Genomic DNA, 27509 nt, shown 5'->3' with positions numbered 1-27509 from the left:
GGAACACACACAGGGAACAACAAAGCAAGTCCTACTGGTAGTGCAATAAAGACTGTGGGAGTGTGCGTGAGTATCTATGTGTATGCAGTGTGAGTGAGAGTGTGTGAGTGTGTGTGTGTGTGTGTGTGTGTGTACCTGCTCTCCAGCCTTGAAGGCCACGTCCTCCAGTCTGAGGGCAGACAGGCCCTCCTGCTCCCCCAGAGGAGCGATCATCTGGGCCCCTGCAGCCGCCACCTCCTGCAGCACGGCCACCACCCACGTCAGGTGCTTCCTGCAGTCCAGCAGGGTGTCCGACACCTGGGGGACAGGGTCGCAGGACACAGGGTCAGGGGGTCACACACAGGGTCAGGGGGGTCACACACAGGGTCAGGGGGGTCACACACAGGGTCAGGGGTCATGGACAGGGACACAGACAGGGTCAGGTTCAGACTACAGATGATGGTCCTCATACCAGGACACTAGACAGACACAGGCGAGTCAGTTTACAGTCGCTCCCCACACCAGGAGACAAGCCTCCCTCACAACAGCCCGCTCCCGAAAACCATCTTTCAGTGAACCCCGGAGCACCATTCACACCCTGGTGGAAGGGTCTAAAGTCACAGACAGGGTCAAGGGGTCACAGTCAGGGGTCATGATCAGGGGTCAGGGTCGGTACCTGGGTTCCGAAGGTGAGAGCAGACGGGATCCCCGGCACGTCGGTGCCAGGCATGCGACGCCGGATCTTCTTGCAGAACTGGCGGATGTCCGAGCAGGACGTCTCCTGGTCCTTCAGCAGAACGGCCAGGTCCGTCTCCTCCTGGCCCGTGTGCAGGAACGCTCGCAGCCTCCCCACCTCCACCGCCATGCAGTCCAGGGCACTCTGGGTGAACTGCACAGGGATCCCGGCAGGAATCAGGAATCAAAGGATTCAAATGGCATCTCAATCCAATCTATTTAGTTGACATGGAGTCCTTAAGACACATAATGTCCCAGAGCACCTGGAACCAACCTCAACCCTCAGAACAGACAACGAAAAACTCCCACGACACAGTTCCCAAGTAAAGGAGGGGTAGAGACCAGCTGGGCCCAGGCGGGGTGAGGCTGTCTAACGTATAATACTCTCCTCAGACGCCAGACCTGTCCTGTGTTGTGTGGTGTTGCTGTTGTGTGTGTTGTTGTTGTGTGTTGTTGTTGTGTGTTGTTGTTGTGTGTTGTTGTTGTGTGTTGTTGTTGTGTGTTGTTGTTGTGTGTTGTTGTTGTGTGTTGTGCGGCGTGGTTATCGTGCGGTGTTATTCCGCGGCCTTGTGCGTGGAGTGATGTCGCTGTTATCTGTTGGCTGTGTAGTGTTGTTGCGTAGTGTCGTATGGTGGTGTTGTCGTGTCGTGTGGCCTCCGTACCCTGATGTGGTCAGCCAGCTGCATGGTGCAGTCCTCCATCTGGTCAGTCAGGTGGATGCTGTACAGGTGCTGGAACAGCAACACAGCAGCTCAAATTTACAACATGTTACACAACAAGATATGATCTTGTTGGAAGATGGTAGGATAATACAACACAAGACCACAATCTCATGATAATAGCTGTGTACTGTAAACATGCCTTGGTGAGGACCAGCCAGAGGTAGGGTAGTTACAATTAAGCCAAAGGGCCTTGTGATTGGTTGAGATATGGTGGAAATAATAGCAAAATAAAAGTGTCTCGGGAATTTGAATGGAAGTGCCGACCAAACCATACAGTAATGGTAAATGATGGCCTTGGTTAGGGTCAGGATCAGTACTGGTACCTAGTAGTACCTGATAGTGAGGGTCAGTACTGGTACCTGGTAGTACTTGATAGTGAGGGTCAGTACTGGTACCTGGTAGTACCTGATAGTGAGGGTCAGTACTGGTACCTGGTAGTACCTGATAGTGAGGGTCAGTACTGGTACCTGGTAGTACCTGATAGTGAAGGTCAGTACTGGTACCTGGTAGTACTTGATAGTGAGGGTCAGTACTGGTACCTGGTAGTACTTGATAGTGAGGGTCAGTACTGGTACCTGGTAGTACCAGATAGTGAGGGTCAGTACTGGTACCTGGTAGTACTTGATAGTGAGGGTCAGTACTGGTACCTGGTAGTACCTGATAGTGAGGGTCAGTACTGGTACCTGGTAGTACTTGATAGTGAGGGTCAGTACTGGTACCTGGTAGTACCTGATAGTGAGGGTCAGTACTGGTACCTGGTAGTACTTGATAGTGAGGGTCAGTACTGGTACCTGGTAGTACCTGATAGTGAGGGTCAGTACTGGTACCTGGTAGTACCTGATAGTGAAGGTCAGTACTGGTACCTGGTAGTACTTGATGGCCTTGGTCAGGGGCTCCACATTGACGGTCTCGTCCAGCTGGTCTCTGTGCAGCAGATCGATCAGAAGGTCCAGGGAGCGCTCGTGAATGCTCATCTCAGGGTAGAGAGAGCCCACCTTCTTATACACCTCCACACTGCACTGACCCAGAGCCCTGGCACACGCACAGGAACACATGATCAGACACCCACTCATAATCAGACATGAGCACACACACGCACGAGCCGACGCCTCCCTTTGAAGCGATCACAAGTGGGCTGCAGGCCTGCGCGGGGGAGGTCGGAGGACGCGGGACTCTTACTGTTCGTATCTGTGCAGCGTGGCCTGCAGCAGACTGAGAGAGTAGACCAGGCCGGCAGCGAAGCTCATCTGCTCGCCCTGCCCTCCTCTCAGCCCCGTCCGCACGGTGCAGCTCTCATTCAGGTCAAACTTCTCCTGAGCCTGCTTACTGATGAGCTCCGCCTGGACAAACACAGGCACACACGTTTAGAGCTCACACACACACACAAACTTTCGGTACTGACACACACACAGCCAGTTCACACCTCAGATGCTCACAGTGAACGTATGTTCAACTCTAGACCAAGAATGCTTTGTAGCCAATGGGGTCATTTTACCCACCGTCCCACGCACGCAGCCAGAGAGTGCGTACCTTGCAGATGAGCCGGGGGATGAGCAGCAGCACCAGGATGCAGTCGTGGTCTCCTCCGTGACGCAGGAAGGAGTCGGGCATGAAGGAGGTGAGCAGGGACACCTGCCTGTTAGCCTGGCTCACCTCCATCTTCCTTAGCTCCATCTCTATGGCCTGCACACACACACACACAGGACAACCACATACACACACCGGATAATCACACACATTTCGGACAACCACAAACACATACACAGGGATACACACGGAAACACGCATGGTCATATGCCTGGAGAACACAGAGACATATCAGATATGTTTCTCATCTTCCTTAAAGGGGGGATGTACGGGGGTCAGGGTGGGGTCACCTTGGCGTAGGCTTTGGTCTCAGCAAACTTGATCTTGAAGTCGAACATCTCGGCTGGAGGCTGCTGCTGCTGCTCTGCCGAGGCCTCCTGCTGACTCGTCAGTTCCCGGTTCACTTCCTGTTGGGACGGCAGCGTCAGCACAGAGACCAGTTCCTCCAGCAGGGGAGCCGCTGAGCTCATCGCGCATGATGTCACACCTACAGGTGGACCCCTCTAATTCTCGACGCCTAACAGGTGAGCACCTCAACCCGCGAACACGTCGTACCTGCAGGTGAGTGGTGAGCTCGCGGTACTTCTTGATGGTCTGCTGGTAGTCGGCCACGGTCTCCTGGGCGGCCTCCACGCGCTTCTCCGCCTCCCGGATGCGCGCCGCGCCCAGGTCCAGCTGCTCCCTCAGCTCCAGCTCCGTCTCCCGGGCGTTCTCCTGCAGCTCGTCGTTCATCTCGTTGATGGCTTCCTGAGGGGCGCAGTGACACGGCTCAGACGCCAGGGGGCAGCAGAGGGCCAGCCGGGCTCAGCAGGAGCTTTAGACACGCCCCCCCCACTGATGTTATCACCTGAACGCCTTCAGAGAAAAACTCCCAGAGAACGATAACTACTATATTGTCCTGTCATACTCGGTGTCGCCAGCAGGAGAAGTGCAAGTTGAATTTCGTTGTTGTGTGCAATGACAGTAAAGGCCTTCATCTTCATCTTCATTCACACAGAAGAGGAGGCGCTCAGAGGGATCTCCTCCTCCTTACCAGGTCGGTGACGGTCTCTCTCAGCTCCCTGACCTTCTCCTCCAGGTCCAGGTTCCTCTCCGTCAGGGTCTCCACCATCTCCTCCGCCCCCAGAGCAGCATCCACCTGTGTGTTCACGCACACATCATGAAGAACACACACCACACCACCGTGAAGAACACGCACAACCTCATCACAACATGAAGAGCTACAGTAGTAATGGAGTCAGTATGCTAGATCTAGTATTCCGCAGTAGTGATGGAGTCAGTATGCAGATGTAGTGTACCGCAGTAGTGATGGAGTCAGTATGCTAGATGTAGTGTACCACAGTAGTGATGGAGTCAGTATGCTAGATGTAGTGTACCACAGTAGTGATGAAGTCAGTATGCTAGATGTAGTGTACCACAGCAGTGATGGAGTCAGTATGCTAGATGTAGTATACCACAGTAGTAGACAGACCTGCTCTTTCAGCTCGTCCACGGTCTTCTCGGCAAGCGCCAGCTCCTCCTGCAGCTTCTCCCTCTGGCTCCTCAAGACCTCCAGCTCTAAGCTCTTCTTCTCCATCTGCTTCTGCAGCTTCACGTGCTCCTGCTTCTCCGATGATGACAGGTCACGCATCCTGTCACACAGTGTACCACATCACACACACGCACACGCACAATTTTAAAAGGTGGAAACATTTTGGCCTATGAGGCAACTTAAATGTATAGTTTGGCACATTTAAACCAGTCGAGCCAATAAAATCACAACAAAAGCCCAAAGACTGGCTGAGGCATGGCCCTGGAATGAGTCCCAGATGGCGGCCATCTTGCTCAGGACTGAATCCCCCTTAGGAGACTGAAAGAACTGCCATACCTGACCAGAGCCTCCTTCAGTCGGCCGTTCTGCTCCTCCAGCTGCTTGACATGGTAACTGGAGGCAGCTCCGTCTGACCCTATGGAGAAACATCAGGACGAGTCAGGATGAGTCAGGACGAGTCAGGACGAGTCAGGATGAGTCAGAGCAATCAGAGGAGCCAGGAAAGTCGGGATAAGTTAGAGGAGTCAATACGAGTCAGACTGGTCGGAGCTAAGCCTCCGTCCCGTGTCTGTAGTAGCGGTGTGCGGTCTGGGAGGACCTCTACCTTTCTCCTCGATCTCGTGCTTCAGGATCTCCAGGTCCATGGTGAGCTCCTCCACCTGCTCCTTCATGGAGTCTGCCTCCTGCTGCAGAGACTCTGCCCGCTCCTCCGCCATCTCCTTGTCCAGCGTGGCCATCTCGATGGCGTCCGCCGTGTCGGCCATCTCCTCCATGTAGTGCTCCTTGGCCTCCAGTGCCTCCTTGGCCTCCTGCAGGAGAGGGTTGAGGAGAGACAGGTGTGAGGTGTGGAGGTGCTGCAGGAGTCACTGAGGTGTGTAGGTACTGCAGGGGTAACTGAGGGGGTGAAGGTGCTGCAGGGGTAACTGAGGTGTTTGGGTGCTGCAGGGGTAACTGAGGTGTTTGGGTGCTGCAGGGGTAACTGAGGGGGTGAAGGTGCTGCAGGGGTAACTGAGGTGTTTGGGTGCTGCAGGGGTAACTGAGGTGTTTGGGTGCTGCAGGGGTAACTGAGGGGGTGAAGGTGCTGCAGGGGTAACTGAGGTGTTTGGGTGCTGCAGGGGTAACTGAGGTGTTTGGGTGCTGCAGGGGTAACTGAGGGGGTGAAGGTGCTGCAGGGGTAACTGAGGTGTTTGGGTGCTGCAGGGGTAACTGAGGAGGTGACGGCGCTGCAGGAAGAGCTCTCTACCTTCTTGGCCTCCTTGAGCTGTCTCTGCAGCTCGGCCTGCTGCTCCTGCATCTTGCTCCTCCACTCCTGCAGCTGCTCCAGCTGGATGCGGCTCTTCTCCAGCTCCTTCAGCTTGGCCTTGTCCTCCGAGCGCTTCATCCTCAGGGTCTCCAGCTTCTCCTCCAGGTCCTTCACCTGGCCACGCAGGGATTCCTCCTCCTGGGGGAGGGGAGTGGGGAGGAGGGGGGAGGGGAGGAGGGGGGAGGGGAGGAGGGGGCCATCAGCTTCTTGAATACACATGCGAGGGACGGCTCACAGAACACGCGCTGGCGTGCATTCGTTCAGGTTCTGTCAACACTCTGACTTCAGAGGCTATCTCCCAGGCTATGTTATCAACACGCATACACAGACAGATGCCACACACACACACATAGGCACACAAACACGCACGCACAGAGACAGACACACACAAACTAATCAAACACTCCAAGTAACACTCCAGCCCGTGTTTAAGTGATGAAAGTGTTAAGAAGCAACACTTGAGCAAACGTCACACCACTGCACCTGTGTTGCCATAGAGACGTTGCCCTGGGAACAAACGGGTGAGACAATGATCATGACAGAATCTTCTGGAATCCCAATTAGCATGAGCAAATGCAGAGGTGACAAAAGTCTCTGCTTGTTAACACATTGTAAACCTACACTCCTCTTCCCCCAGGAGATTACTTACATTGTACACAAAACTATGCATTACCACATCAAGTCTAGGTGGTGGTTTGTAGCTTGTACTATTGAGTAGTAATGTGTACGTCATGCTATGTAAGTACATACTGTATTCCAGAGTGCTACTGTGTGTGTATACTGTACCAGTGTGTGTGTGTGTATGAGTGTGCTGTATTAGTGTGTGTGTCTATGTTGACTCGTGCAGCCGGCTGACCTTGCTGGGCAGTGGAGGCGGGGGGGCCCCGGGGGAAAGCAGCCCTCCCGGAGTGGGGATGACCGGGGCAGCCAGGGGGGTCTGGGCCGGGGTGCTGGGCTCACTGCTGCTCATCTCCCCGGCCGAAGCCGAGCCTGAGGCCCCCGGCTTGGAGGTCCCCGTGGGCCGGGTGGGCTGGATGGAGACATAGGTGGTCAGAGGAGGTCCAGACAGGGGATAGAGCAGGCTGTATGAGACGTTGAGGGGAAGAATGCTGGAGGATGCACACCAAACAAACGTGACATTGGAAAACGACTGCTTGATGGGTTTCTTTTTAGAACAATTCCTGAAAACAACCAAAACATGAGGGGCGGAGGTCATGTTGTCCAGGGATGGTTTGGTTACGTAAGACTGGACAGAAGAGTGGACAGAACTGGGCTCACCTTGGGCCGTCTGGCCGTGGTCTGCAGAGGTGAGGAGGACCGAGGGAGCATGCAGAGAGGGACAGGATGGAGGAGTGCAAGGGGAGGGCAGGATGAGGGGGTAGGATGAGGGGGAAGGATGAGGGGGTAGGATGAAGGGGGTGGATGAAAGGTAGGAAGAGTGGAGGATGAGGGTGTAGGATCAGGATGTAGGATGAGGGGGTAGGATGAAGGGGGTGGGTGAAACGTAGGAAGAGGGGAGGATGAGGGTGTGGTCAGGGATAAAAGGAGAAAAGCAGAGACACAAACATACAGGGTTAGTGAAACCAAAGTGAGCTCATCCACAGAGCTGTGCTGAATGACACCATGCTGTAGAAAACTGTAGACATGAGGTTATCTGAGCCCTGAGCGATGCACTTTCCCCACCAGAAACACTCTCTGACCAGGACTAATACCGGATCATATTACACACGATCCTACTCTCTCTCTCGGGCTCTCTGCCTGCTTCCTGTCCTCCACCCCCCTCCTCTCCTCCACTCCAACCTCCTCCTCTCCTCTCCTCCACCCCTTTCCTGTTCCAGCTCATGAAGAGCTAGTCCCAGCCTGGTTCATGTCTGGCTGGTTCTCTCTGGCCACATGACAGGGTCACTGGGTTGGGACAGCGTGACTGGTGGTGCCACCAGGGGACTAGAAGGCTGCTTTGTCTGAGGGACATCACCCTGGGTTAGGCTAACCCTGGGCCTATCAGAGCCCTGCTCTACTACCCTGGGCCAATCACAACTCTGCTTCATTACCCTGCGCCTATCAAACTGGCTGACCGACTTGCTGACTGGCTGGCTGAGCTATATAAGCTGTGTCTTAACTCCTTTTCTATGGCACTGTCAAAAGAACCTGCTGTTCTTCAATACTGTGGTCTCCCCTTCTCTTTCTACTATTCCCCATCTCTCCTTCTCTTACCTGTGGTCTAACTATCTCTCCTTCCCTACCTGTGGTCTATGTCTCCTTTTCTACCAGTGGTCTAACGATCTCTCCTTCTCTCTCACCGGTGGTCTAACTATCTCTCCTTCTCTCTCACGGGTGGTATAACTATCTCTCCTGTGGTCTAACTATTACTCTTTTCCCTGTGTAAAGTGCTTCCTTGGATCTTCCATGTACCCTGGCCTTCCTTATTGGATTAGGGCTGGACCCATCAGCAGAAATTAGCTTCACCCAACAGCTGCACCAAACCAGACCTGACAGCTTCTTAAGCAGTAACATCTACTGTGCCCAAGCTGCCAGCAGACCTGGGTGAACCCAGCCCGGCAGAGAGGTCAAGGTTCAAACCAACCCTACGTCTGTCTACCTGAGAGGATTACAATAATAATATATTCATTTAGCTTTTATCCAAAGTGACCTACAGAGGGGAATTTGAACCTGTGATTTCTCAATCTGCAGTCAAATGCTCAACCACTGATATATACCACCCATCCTATCCTCATCAAGATGCATGGAGAACAGAGTCAACATAGTTGGCTATTGACTGGACGATCTGACCTCCACTCAGCCTAGGTTGACTTCTTGAACTGTGACCTTGTCCAGTGTCCGGGGCAGTGATATACACTACGCCCTAGGCACCGCAACCTCTGTGTGATAAGGGTCCCTTTCCATGCAACCAACATTAGATCTAACACAGCAATACAACCCAGCAAGATGCACAGAATACCAAAATCTCGAGAACAACTGAAAATGGCTGACATTCCCTGTAAACCTCACGCATAAGATAACACGTAAAGATCTACAGGGTACTTTGGACTGCTCTTACAGCAGCATGTGTCAGCTAAAGATCCAACATAGTTGAGGTACACAGCAATATCCCAACAGACAGCAACATGACAAGGCATGACCATGTCTAAATAAACAGATCAGATATGAAGTACAAACACACAGAAATGACAGGAACTAGAGTAAGGCTGGCTGACCCGACGTCAAACACATCTTTACATAATGAACAGAAACGCGACCCTCGAATGCAACAAAGCGTGAATGAAACCTCAAGTGTGCATAACAGACATAATCACAGGAAGAAACAGACGGTGATCAGTACCTTCCGTGGGGCGGGAGTCTGTCTCATCATATTTGCAAGAGAAGAAGACACACACACACACACGGTCACACACACAACCGGTCACACACACAGTCACACACAGACACAAAGGGATGAAACAGGCAGGAGGACTCAGTCCTACAGATCCACAAAGATAGGAGGAATAGCAGTCCCGGCTTCACACAGACAGACAGAAAGACAGACAGACAGACAGGCAAGCGGCAGACAGACAGCCGAAGCCTCGACGCTGGGCTCAGGCAGGGAAGCCGCAGTGCAAATGGCCGCAGATCGTTTCTTCCCAGGCTCCCCCAACTCCTTCCTCTGCAGCCTGCAGCCTCTTCAGTAAACCAGAGCAGTCGGCAGGGTTGCCAGAGCTGATCCCTCAGACCCCCCTCTCACGCTGACTAAGACTCTGACATCTCGCTGCAAGCCAGTCTGACAAGCCCCTGTTCTCCCAGAGACGCTCCTCTCCTCTATCGCTCCCTCCCTCCGTCTCTCCCTCCCTCCTCTGCTCACTGTGGTCGGCCAACCAATGGCCTGCTTCGGCATTACATCACTGCTCTGCTCCCCCCAACACACACACACAATGGATACATGGAGAGAGAGGAGGGAGGAGAAAAAGAGCACCAAAGTGCCTGTGACAATGTGTGCGTGTGTGTGTGTGTCTGTGTGTGTGTGTATGTGTAAGGGGCGTGTCATGAGAGGGTAGAGAGGGAGAGAGGGGATGGAGAGAGGGAGGAGGAGCTGAGGAGGAGGGGGGGTAGCACTGATGCAAGACTCCCCCTGTATCCTAGCAACCCCACTCAATGGCCCTCTATGGGCCAATTTAAATGAGCTTTCCAAAACAATAGGATCAGGGAGGGTGAGTGTGTCTGCTGCATATGGTCACCCAGGACAGAGGAGGCCGTGTTGAGACAGTAGATAGATATAGATATACAGAAATATTGACAGGAACACAGACAAACAGAGGAAGCCCAGTCTTATCCTACCCTGCCTTGGTAGCAGATCTACACTGGGCCCTGCCCAACCCTGCCTTGCCCTATCCTACTTTTCTCTGCCCTACTCTGCTGTACCCTCCCCTCCCCTGCCCTGATCTGCCCTGCCCTGCCCAGAGCATCACATGCTCTTGGATAAGCAGCAGTGTCTCTTCCCCGGGTCTGCTTAATCTGCCCCCCTGCGGTGCCCACAGACCTATTGAACGGGTACCAAAGTGGATTAACTCAATTAGGATATTCTAATTAAATGTGCTTTACGCCGCGAATACTTGACTAGATACTACATACAGTCCTCACTACACTGAATTAAATCAGCTATTATGGTAATAGTAAGGACAAGAGAAAAAGGGACAGCTCTTCCAACTCCAAAATAATGTATATCAGTCTATTCACTTGGACCTGGTGCACTGGATAAACAATGATGCTTTTGAGCCACCCATTGCAGAAGCAAAAGTGGGGGAAAACAAGACGTGTGCATATCCATTAACAGGCTTCACAGGAAACAAGTGTCCTCTTAAAAAAATGAAGGAAGATCTCTTTCCCTCTCTCTCCCTTCCTCCCTCTCTTTCTCCTCATCTTTACCCGTCTCTATCCATCTCTGACTAACTTGCTCTTTCACGCTTTCCTGAAAGGGAGAGCTCCCTTTCTACTCGCTCTCTCTCACACTCTCCCTGCACTCTCCTCTGCATCTCCTCTCTCTGTCTTCCCTCTCACCCACAGTAAGTGCTCCAACCTGAGGGCTCAGTATATGATGTATACAACCTCTGCCTAGAGGTACTGTACAGCTCCACCATTTTTACATCACCAGAAAGTGGGGGGGGGGGAGTCAGGGGGGTAGAGATGGTCACTGTTGCTGAGTGTAGTTGACCTGGCAGGTAATCCATACTGTGCAGACAGACTGTCTGGATCCTCAGCAGGACTAGGTCCAACACCCAGAACCTGATGTTTCCCAGAAGCTCTGATGTGACCCCGCCCAGGAGGGAAGCGCATTGGACCAGCGTATCAATACTCCTGTGCAGCACAAACATAGTCTATGGAAAACACAGACCAGCAACCAGACAGAAAAGCTAGCTAGCATAGGATCTAAAGATCAGGCAGATGAGCTAGCAACCAGAGAGCTAGCAAGCAGATAGGACAGCTAGAAACCAGACAAGCATGCTCACATACAGATAACAGCGATAACAACCAGACAGGAGAGTTAGCGACCAGACAGGCGAGCTAGCAACCAGATAGGAGAGGAGCTAGCATAGGAGCTAGCGACCAGACAGGCGAGCTAGCAAACAGATAGGACAGCTATCTAGCATAAGAGCTAGCAACCTGACAGGAGAGCTACAGACCAGAAAGCCGAGCTAACAACCAGACAGGAGAGACATGGCACTGAGCTCCCCTGGTTGCGTCTTACATTACAAACACACAGTCACATACACAAACAATAAACACACACAGCCATGGTTTTGATGAGGAACTTGGGGTGCAGGTGGGTTGTCATGAGGTGCTGTTGCCATGCAGCTAGGCCAATCAGAGCCACGGTTACCACATTTATAACTTGACAACTGTTACCGAGGTTCTGGAGGCATGTGCCACCTTTTTGGGCTTCACTCCTCGCTGCGTGATCACAGGGAAGGAGGGGGTGCAAAGGTGTCAGGGTTAAAGGTCAAGGTTACAGTTCACATGCTGAAGGTGATGTGAAGATCGAGTTAGTGCTCTTTGTGCTCTTCATCTATTCAAGTTAATCAAATAAAGACACATTGCAAACAAACAAACACACACACACACACACAAAAATGTATACAGAGGCATGTATGCCTACAAACACTGACTTTGTCTGGTTTATTTGCGTATCGACCTTTTTAGATTGTGAACTATTGTTGAGCCTGGCTTGTGATTCTGACAAGAGCTGACAGGCTGATCATCCAGGCCCCTCAGGGGAGAGGATATTAGAGGAGGACAGAGGAGAGGAGGACAGAGTAGAGGATGTGAGGGCAGAACGGTGAAAATAAGAAGGGGGATGTGGAGAGGAGGAGGGAGAGGAGAGGAGGAGGAGAGGAGGAGGAGAGGGAGGATGGAGAACGGAGAGGAGGAGGAGAGGAACATGAGCAGTCAGGTGTGTCCACGGAGACACGTTGACACGATATCTCCTCTCCATCAAATCTCCTCTCCATCATATCCCCTCTCCCTCATATCTCCTCTCCATCATATCCCCTCTCCATCATATCTCCTCTCCACCATATCTCCTCTCCATCAAATCTCCTCTCCATCATATCCCCTCTCCATCATATCTCCTCTCCATCATATCTCCTCTCCACCATATCTCTTCTCCACCATATCTCTTCTCCACCATATCTACACTCCACCATATGTCCTCTCCACCATATCTCCTGTCCATCATATCCCCTCTCCACCATATCTCCACTCCATCATATCCCCTCTCCACCATATCTCCTCTCCATCATATCCCCTCTCCACCATATCTCCTCTCCATCATATCACCTCTCCTCACCTCTCCTATCCTGTCCTCACCTCTCTGGTCTTCTCCTCTGCTCACATTTCATCTCTCTATCCTCTCCTTTCCTCTCTCTCTTCCATCCTCCCTACTCACCCTGAACTGTGAAGCCTATGTTTGACTTCCTGCCAAGGATCACAGTTGATGCAGAACTCAAATAATCAAACATCAATCATATCTGAGACATTAATTGAGACTTTCAACAAATTCTTAAAAGCAAATCATCGAAGAAACCACAAAAAGAAGAAAAGAAACTTTCAGGCATTAAGGAAATAAACTGGTGATCAAAGGGTGCCCTCTGCTGGACAGGAAATGAACAAACATCCTGGTTGTGGTCCAGACTGCTTCGCAGTCAAATAGACTGTGGAGATTTGGAGGAATGAAGGGTAACGAGGAACAGCAGAGGAGGATGTAAGAGAAGAGGGCTAGGATGGTGAGAGGCAGATCAGGGTCCATGACTCTGGGAAGAGGGAGTTAAACAGGAGAGCTGACCCAGCCCACAATACCATCGCTGTATTTAACATTCTGGAGCATTGAAGCATTTAGGAGCAATACAGTCATGTAAGACGCTTTAGGGATTACAAACACACATCTAACATATGACAGCCTGTCACACACAACACCGCTGTTTCTATGAAAACAAATCCACTTTCAGGAAAACTTTCACACCAGAAGTCACAGTTTGTTTTAACATTCAGGTCAGTCAGTTGGATGTGTGATATATGGTGTGTGTGCTGGTATGTGTCTGTGTGTTCAGGTGTGAACGTGCTCAGATGTGTGTGCGTGCGTGTGCTCAGGTATGTGTGTGTTCAGGTGTGTGTTCCCTCCAGATATGCATCCCTATCTAGGTGTGCTGCCCCCTGATTGGTGGAGAGCTCTTGGCTCAGGTCCTATCACTCACCAGTTTATTGGACTTGGGCGTGTCCAGGATATCTGAGGAGAAAGGGAAAACAAACAAAACTTTTGTTTATTATCTACAATATCCATACAGAGAGTGACGGTCTGCACACATCCTGGTTTGAACCCGACAATGTAAACAGGAAACACAGCTGCTGTCTCCCAGGTAGGGGACCCATGTGATGCTCTGTACCTGGACGGCCTAGGAGCTTGCTCATGCTCTCAGATCCCTCAAGTAAATAACACCCACCCCCCAGGGAGAGACCTTACCCTGAATAACACACACCCCTCCTCTCCCTTCATCCCCCTCCTCCTCTCTCTCCTGTCCTGTCCTGTCTTGTCTTCAAACCCCATCCCCCTCCCCCTCCTGCTCTTCTCCTCCTCCTCCCCCTCCTGTCCCCTTCCTCCTCCTATCGTCTCCTTGTCCTTCTCCCCTCCTCCTCTCTTCCTCTCCTTCAGCCTCCTCCTCTTTCCCCCTGTCTCTCTCACTTGTCCTCCTCTCCCTCTGTTCCACTGTAAGCTCCAAATACAGAGCTCTGCCCCCCCCCCCCCCCCCCCCCCCCCAAAAAAAAAATCACTGCAGCAGTGAGCTGTAACCATAGCAACACCCCTTTGGCACCACTCCGCCACTGCCTAGGACACAATCTTTGTTCTGACAGGGAGATGAAAAACAAAAAAGAGATATAGAGAAAAAGAAATAAAAGACCATAAAGGACAGAAAAAGAGACAGGGAAAGAGAGACAGATTGCCTTTTTGTGTATGTATGAATGAGTCAGACTGAGGTCAGTAGAATATCACATATGTTCTGAGTCTAGGGGAGCAGAGGGGCGCAGAGACCACAAGCTGGTTGACTCATTGTACCAGCCCTGGGTAACTAGACTGGATGTGAAAGCATGTGCAGGGGACCATGATATCTAAAGCTGATGAAAAGCTACAGGATCACAGTTACCTCCCTCCTCTTCTCTTTTCAGTCCCTCCACCCCTCCCTCTCCTCCTCCCTCCCTCTCTCTCCTCCTCCCTCCCTCCCTCCCTCCCTCACTCCCCACTTCCCGACCTACCTTCCATCTTCCTCTCCATCCTTCCCTGTACCCGCTCATCCTCCCTCCCCTCCTCCCTCCCTTCCATCCTCCCCTCATCTCCCTTACGTCTTCCCCTCTGTCCATCCCTCAAAACTCCCTCCTCCCTCTATCCTCTGCCTCCCTCCTGCCACCCCCCCCCCCCCCCATACTCCCTGTCTTCCATCTTCCCTCCTCCCCTCCCTCCCTCCCTCCCCTCCTCCTGGCTCCCCTGTAGTTTCTCCTCCGCACCTCGCTTGGGGACCTTGGAGGTAGCCGGTTCAGGTGTCTCAGGAGACGTGGTGTCTGCACCATCATCCACCAGCTGAATCTGAGGGAGAGAGGGGAGAGGGAGGGAGGCAAGGGGAGAGAAGGGGAGAAGGAGGGAGGGAGAGAGGAGGAGAGGGAGGAATATAGAGGGGGAGAGAGAGAGAATTGGAGAGGGACAGAGATATAAAGGGAGAGAGGGGGAGAGAAACAGAGAAGAAGGGAGAGGGTGAGAAGAAAAGGAGGGAGAGAAGAAAAGAGAAGAGAAGGAGAAAGGGAGGAGGCAGAGGGGCGATAGAAAGGAGAGAGAGACATTAGAATATTCATCTTAGTGAGAAATATAATTACAGTAACTGACTGTCATGTGTGTATCCACAGCCACCATTTCATCCCAAAGCATGTGGAGTGTTTACCCTGTTACAGTCTGGAACAAACCAAGCAAAGGTACAATATCTAATCAATATTTATATGATATTTATGCTGATCTACAGATTTGACTTAACGCGGAAGAGAGAGAAAGATGTAGACTTAGAATGAATACAAGGAGTGAGACAGACAGAAAGAGATAGAGAGAGAGGGGGGGTGAGAGAGAGAGAGAGAGAGAGAGAGGGTGAGAGAGAGAGACAGAGAGAGAGAAAGAAAGAGAGAGGGTGAGAGAGAGAGGGAGAGAGAGGGTGAGAGAGAGAGAGAGACAAAGAGAGAGAGAGAAAAAGAGAGAGAGAGGGTGAGAGCGTCTCACCTGGCTCTGCCGTACGAAGATGCCGTGGTTCTCCTCGCAGGTGAAGTAGCGCTTGCCCTGCACCGTGCCGTCGTTCTTGCCCTTGGCCTCATCCAGGATCACGCCCACCCACTTGCCCGAGGCGAACAGCGTGGCGCCGATGAAGGCCACCGTGCCCCGCTGGCCCTTCCCGATCACCTCCACCAGGGAGCCCACCTTGGCCGGCCGGCCGCCCCCGTCAGAACTCATCCTACTGCTGCCACTGCTGGTGGTCTGGGGGGGAGATGGAACAGCATGAGGTGTAAGTCTGGGGGTGGGGGCAAAGAGCAGGAAGAAGACACAGCAATAGACATGTCTGTCTGGGGCGAGGAGAGGGGGAACAATCACAGCATTGGACACACGTCTGGGGTGGAGGTGGGAGGAGACGAGGGGAGAAACAGGAACAGCAGATACCATGAGAAGGACTGTGATCATTTGGTGATCGAATAATGCTGGTAACACAATTAGCAGAGCTGTGCTTTGAAAAACTGCGGAATATGACTCAGCAAAAAGGACGAATGTTGGATTCAACCTGAGAGGATGTGGTTATCCCAGCACCCTGGTTCTCCCAGATCCCTGGTTCTCCCAGATCCCTGGTTATCCCAGCACCCTGGTTCTCCAAGATCCCTGGTTATCCCAGCACCCTGGTTCTCCCACATCCCTGGTTATCCCAGCACCCTGGTTCTCCAAGATCCCTGGTTATCCCAGCACCTTGGTTATCCCAGATCCCAGATCCCTGGGCTGGGGAGGGCCAGGACCCTCCCCAGCCCAATCTTCTTCAGTCCAGTCTTCTTCTGTTCTGGGAGGGAGGGGGGGGGGGGGGCAGGTCCCAAGGATGATGGTGGATGAGTAACACTAATAGCACAAAATCCCTCAGTTTAACACTTCTGTCCTAATAAGGGTTATGAGTTGTATGGGGGCAATAGGCCTGTCTAGATGCCTGCCAGGGGGGCTGTCTGGTGGTCTGGATGGCTGTCTAGTGGTCTAGATGGAAGGCTTTCAGGTGGTCTAGATGGAGGGCTGTCAGGTGGTCTAGATGGAGGGCTGTCAGGTGGTCTAGATGGAAGGCTGTCAGGTGGTCTAGATGGAGGGCTGTCAGGTGGTCTAGATGGAGGGCTGTCAGGTGGTCTAGATGGAAGGCTGTCAGGTGGTCTAGATGGAAGGCTGTCTGGTGGTCTAGATGGAGGGCTGTCAGGTGGTCTAGATGGAGGGCTGTCAGGTGGTCTAGATGGAGGGCTGTCAGGTGGTCTAGATGGAAGGCTTTCTGGTGGTCTAGATGGAAGGCTGTCAGGTGGTCTAGATGGAAGGCTGTCTGGTGGTCTAGATGGAGGGCTGTCAGGTGGTCTAGATGGAAGGCTGTCAGGTGGTCTAGATTTAGGGCTGTCAGGTGGTCTAGATGGAAGGCTGTCAGGTGGTCTAGATGGAGGGCTGTCAGGTGGTCTAGATGGAAGGCTGTCTGGTGGTCTAGATGGAAGGCTGTCAGGTGGTCTAGATGGAGGGCTGTCAGGTGGTCTAGATGGAGGGCTGTCAGGTGGTCTAGATGGAAGGCTGTCAGGTGGTCTAGATGGAGGGCTGTCAGGTGGTCTAGATGGAGGGCTGTCAGGTGGTCTAGATGGAGGGCTGTCAGGTGGTCTAGATGGAGGGCTGTCAGGTGGTCTAGATGGAGGGCTGTCTGGTGGTCTAGATGGAGGGCTGTCTGGTGGTCTAGATGGAAGGCTGTCAGGTGGTCTAGATGGAGGGCTGTCAGGTGGTCTAGATGGAAGGCTGTCTGGTGGTCTAGATGGAGGGCTGTCTGGTGGTCTAGATGGAAGGCTGTCAGGTGGTCTAGATGTTGTAGAACTCTGTCTACAACAGAGTTCCAAGGAGGAGAGGAGAGGTGGAAGGACAGAAGATGAGGGAGACTTCCTTCTTGAAACTCAATCTTAAATATCCAGATAATCTGAGACAGCGAAAAACAATACTGCAGATGACTGAAACTGAATCTAAATATTGTCCAGGCTCCGGACCTGTCTGTAAAGTGAGCAGTCGCCTTAGATGGCTGTTCAGTCAAATGGGGATATACAGGCTCTTTGTCTGGGCACTCTCACATGCTGCAATGTGACTGTCATTACAGTCTCCCTAATATCAACTGGGGAATTTTAAGACCAGGGCTTTGAGAACGCTTAATCTCAGAGACACCACGACCTCTTTGGTAGTTAAACTAGTCAACATTCCTCGCCTACGTTCCTTACAGTGAGATTGAACCACCAATAATCTAAAGAAAAAAGGCCAAAGTTAAACTGAAGCAGGCAACAGCTGGACTACACCATATGGATTGGTCAATAGGAGCACCCAGGAACGCTCAATTTCAGGTGCACCAAAACAAGCATACCTTGGTGTACTATAATTGGTTCCTCTGTCTATATATCTTTATGTATATATCTATATAGATACAGTAGAGACAGAAGGGCTAGAAATACAGCATTGGCTGTCATTGTTGAAAGATATTTTGTTATAGTTCCAATTCCTCAAGATAATAAAAGCAGAATACACTTACAAATTGTGTGCCACAAACCGTTGTGCTGGTTCAACATGACAAACCCAGCCAGAGCGCAAGCACAACCCTGGAAACACCTGACACACAGACTAAGAGTGTTAGTGACTTCTGTCCTCCAACAAAACCTCTGAGCGCAAAGAGCTTAGAAGAAACCCAGAAAGGGATCAATTTGAGCATGTTCAATCCCCCTCAGGATTCCTGAGTCTAGGAGTGTCTGATCCAAGTCCGGACCAAGGCAGCAGGAAAACAAGTCTTGTTTGTCTCATCCATAGCTATTCCCCATAACCCATGGATGGCCCGCACAACTTTAACTGCAGTTCTGCAGAACATTCTAGACCATTGGTCCGTGACATGAAACAGGTCTGAGTAGTTGCACATCCTCCACACTCAATACTAAGCCTCAGGCTTGTAGTTGACAGTTGTGTGGGCCTGAGTGCTTTGTTAGACCCCAACCGCAGGATCAAACATTCATAGTGTCTTATATAATACCTTGGCCAGTGCACCATGCTGTAGGAGGGAGGTAAGGGGTTCAGGGGAGGCAGTCTGAATTATTCACTACCACTCTACTCTTACAACAACACAGACACACGCCAGGCTCATGCTACATCCTGCCTGCTGGTGGGCTACCAGCACCAGAGGCGTACAAACAAGAGCGGGGACCCCAGTCACCCCAGCAGACTGGGGACGCTATCCCAGCACCCCCTGCCCACCGGACACAGCAACACTTCCAGGATTAATATTCCCATTTGAATACCATCATACAAAACGGTCATAAACGGACATACAAATACTACATGTAGAAAGGGGATTTAGAAAACCAAGGATCAGAAGTACATAGTTAAAGTAACTACAAAGAATCGGTGAGCACTGATGATGTCATTCCTGTGTGACCACAAAGAGGGGTAACGGCTAGGAAGTGATGTCATGCTGGCAGACTGAGTGTCCAGGGACAACAATAGACCAACCATTACACGGCTCTAAATATCCCCTGCTCCTGCAGCCACCCCTTCAAACACACAAGGGCTGGTGTCTCCCAGACACGAGACACCATGATCTGACACAGAAGCAGAAACACTGAGAGAGATGAGATTAGAGATGAGGTTATGAAGTCATTCAGAGCATCCTAATCCCCTTATCTGAAGCGCAAACACGTCAACACCTGACAGACGGGGCCACAGGAAAACACACAGCACATCCGCCAGGATGCCAAGCACCAGGTCAGGAAGCGGGGCGTTAGGCAGGAGGAGCCGCTATCCCACAGCAGCTGCCCCTCCCCAACGATCCTCAAACCCCCTCGTCTGTTAGACACGTAAACACACACTCACCCGGGTATACGTGTTCCTCCTAGTCTGAGACATGTCTGGATGTTCTCCCCAGTCAGCCTGCTGTCTCTGCTGAGCTGAGGCAGGTGCTGGGCGGCGGGTGGGATGCAGACACACAGGAAGACAGGGTTTGGTGATGCTACTGTAGGGTCTCTGCTCTCCCCCCCCAAAATCACAGCATCCCTGCCCTGCTCCTCAGACCCTGGGCTGGGCTACCTCCCTTCCCTGTGGAAGCTGGTCAGACGTGGGTCCTGAGCCTGGGTGGCCTGGGGCTTCCGGAGGGCCTGGGGATCTGCCTTCCTCCCTCCCCCTGGGGCTGGAGAGGCGAGGAGAAGGATGAACGGACCGAACCGAAAGAGACAGGAGGAGCAGAGAGTGGTGGTGGGCTGCGAGGCGGCACTGCGCTACAGTCTGCACTGGCCTTCTGCGGGAGGGAGGGCTGCTAGGCCCAGACTGCTGCACTGGGTCCTAGAGCCTGCCATGTTCAGGATGCTTTCTCATGCAATCTTCCACCTATTCAACCAGAGGCAGTGTCTCTCTCTCCTCCGTGTCCCGGGTAGAGTTAGGGATGATCAGATAGGATTGGTAGAGTAGTGGTAATAAACCTGAATGTTTTATTTAGTAGTCTGTTGATTTCACAGCGGACACTAAACATGGTTCTGTATATATTAGTATGAGCAGGCTTGAAGTGCTAGCAGAGGCAGACCATTCCAATGTGTTTGCAGATGCGTCTAAGCAGGACTTCACAGAAGACTCGCACTCATTACACCCACTACTCAAGTCTAAAGAAAAACCAGAAACCACAAACCACTGGCCATGCTTGTGTTTCCAAACCAAACAACTGTATTTCAACTCATGTTTGAAAATGCTGATCTATCACTTCACAAAGCTCACACCTGTTTGGGGGCTCTGAAACAGAGGGAGTAGCCAAACACACAGACTCTGCTCAATGTATTTCTACAATCAGCCCTGCCCAGCTGAATTCATTTGATTTCATTGTGTCGGAACACAAAAGCCTTGTGGGCTGCAGTCACATACAGCACAGACAGCACACTGTAAGCAAAGCAGATTGCATGATGTGTTGGCAGATTACGACCGGGAAAAGGGATTCACGTTCACTATCAGCTAACTGTAACTACTGGGATTGTTTTCTTTCTCCACGTATTTGATCTGTTTTGAGGACTAAAGATGCAGAAGGGGAGCTCACAGAAGGGTCTGCATTGAGGCAGGGGATGAGCAACTGTAATAGGACACACACACAAACACAAACAAGCCTTCTTGACCAAACCGGCTGCGATGCATGAACTATTCATCTATTCAACTATTCATGGCTGCTTACAGTTTGAATTCCAAATGAATGAATGAATTCCAAATGTTATTAAAGCAGGTGTATGCTAGACAGGACAGGTCTGGTTCAGGCTGGGTGCTTGGAACAGTTTTCAGTTAGACACAGAGATTTAGTCATGAGAAAATACCTGCAGTGCCTCTGGGGGTGGGGGTGTTGGTGGGGAGAGGGGCAGTGCTGATGGCAGAGGAGACTCTTCTTTCCCAGGCAAGAGAATAGAGATAGGAGGTAGAGATATAGGTAGAGGACCGAGATAGAGGGTAGAGATAGAGGACCGAGATAGAGGGTAGAGATAGAGGGTAGAAATAGAGGGCACAGATAGGAGGTGGAGATGGAGGGTAGATATAGAGGTCAGAGATCGGAGGTGACGATAGAGGGTAGATATAGGAAGTAGATAGAAAGTGTACTGATAGATGGTGGGGATAGAGATCTGTGTGATGATGCTCTGCTATGATGACCGGGACACGTGCAGTGAGTGTTTTGCACCCCTGGCTACACCCCTGTCAGCATTTCCAGCAGTTTTCTTGTTACCCCGTACATACAACACCATACATCCTGATATGAACTGGTTAAAGGTCTATAAAGGGAACTTAAAAAGGTGGTCATTGTCAATAAAGCAGCAGCTGAGAGCTAGCGTTTCAGTCATAAAGATTAATAATAGAACCATGATGCTTCGTTTACGGTCTGTTGCGTAGCATGCGTGAATGTACCCTAAAATACCCGACAGCGTTTTACTTCAGGCTATAGTATGGATTAACCCTTTGATACACAACATGGGTCCAAAGTGACCCAACAGAGTTTACATTTTCTATATGTTTCCCAAAAATGTAATCTAATCATTCAGTATTCCAGGTATTCCTCAATTAACTTGTTTTTAGTCATCACAAGTCCTTATTTTCATATTTTCCTAAAATTACCCACATTCATTGACCCACATTCATTTCCCACATTCATTGCCCTATGACATTTCAAGTGTTACTTTGCCATATCTTTTCAAATATATTTATTTCATATGTAAAATTCCAAGTATTCATTAAATGTATGTTTTTGATTGCCACTAATAGTTATTTTTCTTTTCTTACTTTATAAACAACCATTGTTTTTGTGTTACTACCTTGATATTTTTTCTTTTTTGCAATTTGGAACATATTTACTGTAGACAACTATTTACCTGCCACACATTTCCCAACTCAACACAGCTGTTTTTAGGCTGGGAGATGTTCATCAGCGCCATTGAGGAGGTCCGGAAATGCAACAACTCAGAGATAAAAAGCTGCAGCAGCAAAAGTGAAAGAGTGGAGAAGCATCGACAAACAAACTTGGTCAAACTTGGCCTCTATCAGTTTGACCCTCCTTGCAGGGGAGGAAAGGAGCCTGGATGTGGCCTGGCAGGAGCAGTTTTGGATTCAATTGCTAAATCCAATGTATAAAGCCACCATGGGGCTAAAGAGATAAGATATCAGCAGCTTGATACTTTTGCTTCATAACAGGGCTTTGTGACAAGAAACAGATCACATAGCAGCATTCAGGTATGTGTGTGACTGTTTCCTGGCTAATTGCAGAGGATGGTCCAATCCCAGTAACTTTATCACCAGAGATGAGCAGTGTGTGCCAAACATGCCCAACAAGCCTGCAAAATATGGAATAAAAAATGTCTGGATGTGCAATGTGAGGGTCCTAACCCTATGTAGAGTGTTCTACACTTCTAGTGTCCCTCTGACTGAGAAGCTTCTTGAGAAGATCTTGAACATTGTGGAGAATCTTTGCCAGAACAAGCCGAACATACAAGTCACAAAGGCATCCAAATCAAGGGAGATGCCAAGTTAAGACATTTTCCATGGTCGTGTTGCCATTCAATTTGGATTCAAAGGCAACATGACCATGGAGAGCTATGGCAGGAGAAGGGAAAGGCTGTTGTCCTTCTGAGCACCATGCATGATGACAAAGCAGTGGATGACAACAATGTTGGGATCCAGTACTGTAACATAAGAAAAGCAGGAGTGGACCCAATGGATCAGATAGTTTGCACTACTACTACTCATGTAAGTGGAGAACACGGAGGAGTCTGGCACAATGTGCTGGATGTTGCCACCCTCAATGCCTACACTTACTTCTACACCAACACCCTGATTACCTGGGTGGTTTGACCAAGTGGCAGTTCATCAAGGAGCGAGGCAAGGAGCTTGTCATGCCACATCAGAGGCGTATGAAGACCGAGTCACAGCCCCAAAAGTATATTAAAGAGGTGATGGAAGGATGTGGGGTAAAAACTGAATGCAACTACCACCAAGCCACAAGAGGAGCTCTTATCATCAAACAAATGAAGCTGAGGATATCCTCAAATCTCTTTAGCCCCATGGTGGCTTTATACTGAATCAGTGATGAACATCTCCCAACCTAGAAGCAGCCGTGTTGAGTTGTGTAATGCGTGGCATGTGAATAGTTATCCACAGTAAATATGTTCCAAATTGCAAATATCAAAAGTTTCCTTTCCATGTCTGTAAACTTGATGTTGTAACACAAAAACGAATCAAAAACAAGATACTTATGAATAATTGTAATTTTAAATAATGAAATGACTGATTTAAACATATATAGCAATGAAACACTCAGCCATACATGACATGTCATAGGAAATGAATGCAGGTCATTTTGGGCCCATGTTGTGCATTAGAAGGGGTAAGCTTGTGTATTAAAGGGTTAATAAAGTAAAAAATATATATAATGCAATGTTTTTTGTTGCATTGTAATATTATACACTACGCTACTCATTCCGGAATAATATTTATAAATTGTATGTATTCTAGCTGAGCTGTCCCTTTTGCCTCGTGGTTGTAGAACACAACAGACATAACTATTTTTTTTCGACGGACATAGCCTATATACAATGTAGTGCCATCTAGTGACGTAAAATACTACCTCCTTTGAAAATGTGTATGCGTTCAGTAAACACGAGAATACATTTCAAAACAATAGTACAACTTGTCTGAATTTAATTTCCTTTCTTTGAATACAAAAGAGTCGAACATTGATCAACCATTCCCATTCATAAAAAATATATCAGTAGGCCTAATATTTTGGAATTGTATTCACAAGGGTGTGGTTCTTCACAAGCCAATGCTTGTGATTACCATTTTAATAATTACGTCTGGGCATACATCAACGAACATCTACATATCTACAATATATATTCGATCACTTCACAACCAGATAGCCGTGCCGGGTCTGTGCACGGGGCACTCCCTGTTGTAGACCACAGCTGATCGAGCGGCGTGGCCAGCAAGCTTTCTCGTGTTTCTACCAACCGTTTCGGGTGCACTGTTTTGCTACAGAAACTCAGCCAGCATGGACATGTAAAGGCGTATAGATCATTTATATTTAAAAAAACGAATGACTTACCTCACTTAACTACTGTTTGTGTGTCGTATGTTTACACGCTCGCATTTGACAGTTCTCACGCCCCAGTTCCCAATGTCCAGTCACATCCTGAGGTGCCCGTGCACATGCCTGATCGTAGGCTACATAAACAACACCGTCAATCCAAGAACATTTAATACAGAATAATTTGTATTCAGAATAGAACAGAATATGGGAAATAATACTGTTAAATGACAATACAAATTCAAAAAAAGAGAACAAATATGAAACTGCTCGTCACAAACAAATGGCATTATTTATTGACTCTTGGTGTAATGTTAATTCTCAGAATGAGCCTCCTGGCCAGCATGCACACTGTATCCGTATTTATACACCATGAAGTTGATGAGTCTGGCCGGTAGGGAGGGCCACAAAAACTCTTCAATCTTGTGGAAGCCCATGCGGTGGTACAGCTTGTGGGCATCTGTCTGCAGCATGGAGGTGTACAGCACTATATCCTTCACCCCACGGGCCGCAGCGAACGCCAGAGCCGTCCCACACAGCGCCATAGCGATCCCGCGACCCCTGACCTCCCTCCGAACTGATATCCTCTTCAGCTCCCAGGCGCCGGGCTGAGAGGGAGCTGGCAGGATGGCCACCGTGCCCACCACTCTCCCCTGGCTCTCGGCCACCCAGAAACAGGAGACGGCTCCTTCCTGCATGTAGCTGGCTCTCACATCCAGCAGGTCCTCTCGGAGCCCCAGCCTGATGCCTTGGTTGAAGAGGTACCTCACCCCCTCCCGCCCAGCCAGCACCAGCAGGGCTGTGGAGACGCCAGCGAAGGAGAGGGACCCGGACAGGGAGCTGACGCCCCACAGGAAGACAAGCAGGCCCAGCTGCACCCAGGTCTGTCTGAGGGTCTGGAGGCACACAGCGTTGAGGTGCTCCCCAAACCCTGTGGAGTACACCTCCCTGACCTCGTCGTAGTCTTCATCCTGGAACACACGGATCAGAGGAGGGGACATCACTCTGGGGGCCCTGGAAGAAAAAGACAGCTCACTAGCATTACACACACCATCAAACCAGAGGTTTCATGAGGCTGGCTCTGTTTCCTGTTGACGGTACAAACATCCATTTAACTGACCTTGAGTAACAAACATCAAAACAGCAGGCAAATTGTGCGTTCCTGAGACAGACAATCTCAGGATGTAAAACAACAATGGCTTTCATCTCCACTCAGTTGGAAATAACAAAATACAGACCGAATACTTCACACTTTATTAAAAATAAAATACATAATGCATCAGTACAGTTAATAAGTCAGTAAAACATATCAAATGCCTCTATTGTATTCAGTTTAGTATATCTGTTTAGGCAGAGCGTGGTCGACATGATCTATACAGGGGATATACTGGGGATTCAGTGAGGAATGCAACGTCAAAGTCCGCCCATCACTTTTCATCAGTCCTGTTTCTGCAAATCCAGTCTGTACTCGATCAGGGAGAAGTTTGTGATTTTCGCCACGAGCTCGGGAATGACAAACTCCCTGATCTTGGTGTAGCCCATGTGCTCGTACAGCTTCTGAGCATCCGTCTGCACCACCGAGGTGTACAGGACCACCGCCGGGAAGCCGCGCTCCTGGGTGAACTCTGCTACCGTCCGGCACAGCGCCTTGGCGATGCCCCTGCCGCGGTGCGTACGGAGGACCGACATGCGCTTCAGCTCCAGACATCCGGGCTCCCTCTCCGCCGGCAGGCAGGCCACGGTGCCCACCACCCGGCCCTCCCACTCCGCCACCCAGAAGCACGAGTTCTTCTGCTCCAGGTAGGTCTCCTGGATGTGGTTGAGGTCCTTTCTGAGGGAGGTGTCGATGTAGCTGGTGAACAGGTAGCCCACCAGCTGCCTGGCGCCCGCCAGCAGGAGAGTGACAGCCATCACGGGCAGCATAATGGACCGGGAGCTGGCCAGCAGAGCGCAGAACACACACATCATCACCATCTGGGTGAGGGGCTGCTTCAGCAGGTGCATGAAGGACGAGGGAACGTGCTCGCTCATGCCCAGTGTGAAGGTCTCCTTCACGGCCTCCTCGTCATCCTTCTGATACTTCCGGATCTTGAGAGCAGCCATGACGTGGCCCTGACCTTCAGTGCAAAGACAAAAATAAGGGCTGGTATTTCCTAAATAGGGTGGGGAAGAGCTACTCTTTCAACACATATGGTCAACCCTGCAAACACTGAGGGGGCTGACTTTAGCATCGTGGAGCATTAGGAAAGCTATAGAATTTAGAAAAATTAGCAGATAATAAGCAATAAAACACCTGCATTGATTTTAGGCCAACTTTAAGGCAAAGAGGACTCCTTATGGTTAGCCTAGAATTTGAGCCATCGGTAAATTGCTAGCCAGTTTTAGGTGACAAAGTTGACGACTACTGGACTACTAAACAAATTAATTAAAACACATACATTTTGTAATGATATTGTATTTCGATGTATTGCACTGGGGATAGCAAGATGCTTTCATTATTTGACTTGTGCCTAAAGTCAGTATGTCAATGACCTTAGTTTTATGAGTGTCGTCGTGAGACCTTATCTATTGGCCGGTAATTCATTAAAAGGTGCCTAGCTCTACCATTTTAGCTAGCGATTAGCTAGCTAGTGCGGCTAGAATCCCAGTAAACTCTAGTGGCTAGCTAAGTAGTTTGCTAACATCTAGCTAGTAGTGTAGACATGCACACCTTAAATCATAGCCCAATGACTAGTGATACCTAACTGTTGTTACATTTTCTTATTTCAAATTAGCTAAATAGAGCAGTTTAATAGATTGATCCATCATAATCCCTTAACTTTGTCAGTAGGCTAACCAGCTAGTACTAGCATAGAGCTAGGGCTAATTGTATTTGTGTTGAAATCAAACCATTCAAATGAATGTCAGAACACGCAACAACAAAATCGATACATATACCCCGATCATTAAGATAGCTTTGTTTGATTGTCATTCGCTACTTACCCGGAATGTAACGGTACCCGGTAAGAGATGAGCAGTTGTGTGTTGTGATGTCAGTTTTGCGGCTACAGCTAACTGGTATCTGTACTATTCCCAAACTAGGTCTCCTCCCATTTCTCCTACGTTTCTTAGGTATACTTTATATATTATTAAGTGGGTTTTTCCGGCAAACTTATACAAATACATACATCATACACAGACATACAATTATGACCCAGACAGATATGCTCACTTTATTTTGGGAAAGGGAGTTGACAAGATCACATAAGAGGTAA

General features: G+C 50.0%; 3 protein-coding genes across 10 annotated transcripts in view; all 3 read right to left on the bottom strand.

Moving 5' to 3' along the window:
* The window catches only part of dctn1b (dynactin 1b), a 30121-nt gene extending 5764 nt beyond the window's left edge, over nt 1–24357 (bottom strand). For 2 of the 7 annotated variants that reach the window (XM_047050886.1, XM_047050876.1), the window contains exons 1-20: nt 24274–24357; nt 15654–15905; nt 14900–14978; nt 13597–13628; nt 7136–7156; nt 6714–6887; nt 6341–6364; nt 5798–5995; nt 5159–5363; nt 4891–4969; nt 4495–4654; nt 4057–4161; nt 3579–3770; nt 3314–3430; nt 2967–3119; nt 2616–2776; nt 2300–2468; nt 1377–1445; nt 656–868; nt 136–297 (exon numbers count right to left, since the gene is read on the bottom strand). In XM_047050886.1, coding sequence (XP_046906842.1) covers nt 136–297; nt 656–868; nt 1377–1445; nt 2300–2468; nt 2616–2776; nt 2967–3119; nt 3314–3430; nt 3579–3770; nt 4057–4161; nt 4495–4654; nt 4891–4969; nt 5159–5363; nt 5798–5995; nt 6341–6364; nt 6714–6887; nt 7136–7156; nt 13597–13628; nt 14900–14978; nt 15654–15881 — 2541 coding nt within the window. In that variant the 5' untranslated portion in view covers nt 15882–15905; nt 24274–24357. Of the gene's footprint in view, nt 1–135; nt 298–655; nt 869–1376; nt 1446–2299; nt 2469–2615; nt 2777–2966; nt 3120–3313; nt 3431–3578; nt 3771–4056; nt 4162–4494; nt 4655–4890; nt 4970–5158; nt 5364–5797; nt 5996–6340; nt 6365–6713; nt 6888–7135; nt 7157–9197; nt 9760–13596; nt 13629–14899; nt 14979–15653; nt 15906–24273 lie in introns of those variants that run through there. The other 5 variants (XM_047050910.1, XM_047050902.1, XM_047050896.1 and 2 more) reach the window with 4 other exon arrangements.
* LOC124488358 (vegetative cell wall protein gp1-like) lies at nt 16597–17587 on the bottom strand (the record flags this gene model as incomplete). Its single annotated transcript, XM_047051019.1, has 1 exon — nt 16597–17587. A coding segment is annotated over one exon (984 nt), but the record flags the coding sequence as incomplete, so codon positions are not given.
* Nucleotides 24358–24564: 207 nt separating the features above from the next.
* nat8 (N-acetyltransferase 8) lies at nt 24565–27319 on the bottom strand. Of its 2 annotated transcripts, none has more exons than XM_047050978.1 (2): nt 27238–27319; nt 24565–25269 (listed from the first exon to the last, which is right to left on the bottom strand). In XM_047050978.1, exon 2 carries the CDS (start codon nt 25254–25256, stop codon nt 24570–24572), a length of 687 nt encoding a protein of 228 aa, XP_046906934.1. In that variant the 5' UTR covers nt 25257–25269; nt 27238–27319; the 3' UTR covers nt 24565–24569. The 2 variants fall into 2 exon arrangements, with proteins under 2 accessions (XP_046906934.1, XP_046906942.1); XM_047050986.1 differs by lacking the exon at nt 24565–25269 and adding an exon at nt 25492–26372 and having other exon boundaries at nt 27238–27316.
* Nucleotides 27320–27509: the final 190 nt, after the last annotated feature.

This window comes from Hypomesus transpacificus, chromosome 3 (assembly GCF_021917145.1).
Source record: "Hypomesus transpacificus isolate Combined female chromosome 3, fHypTra1, whole genome shotgun sequence".
Lineage (NCBI taxonomy): Eukaryota > Metazoa > Chordata > Actinopteri > Osmeriformes > Osmeridae > Hypomesus > Hypomesus transpacificus.
This window is presented reverse-complemented; position numbering and strand designations above follow the sequence as displayed.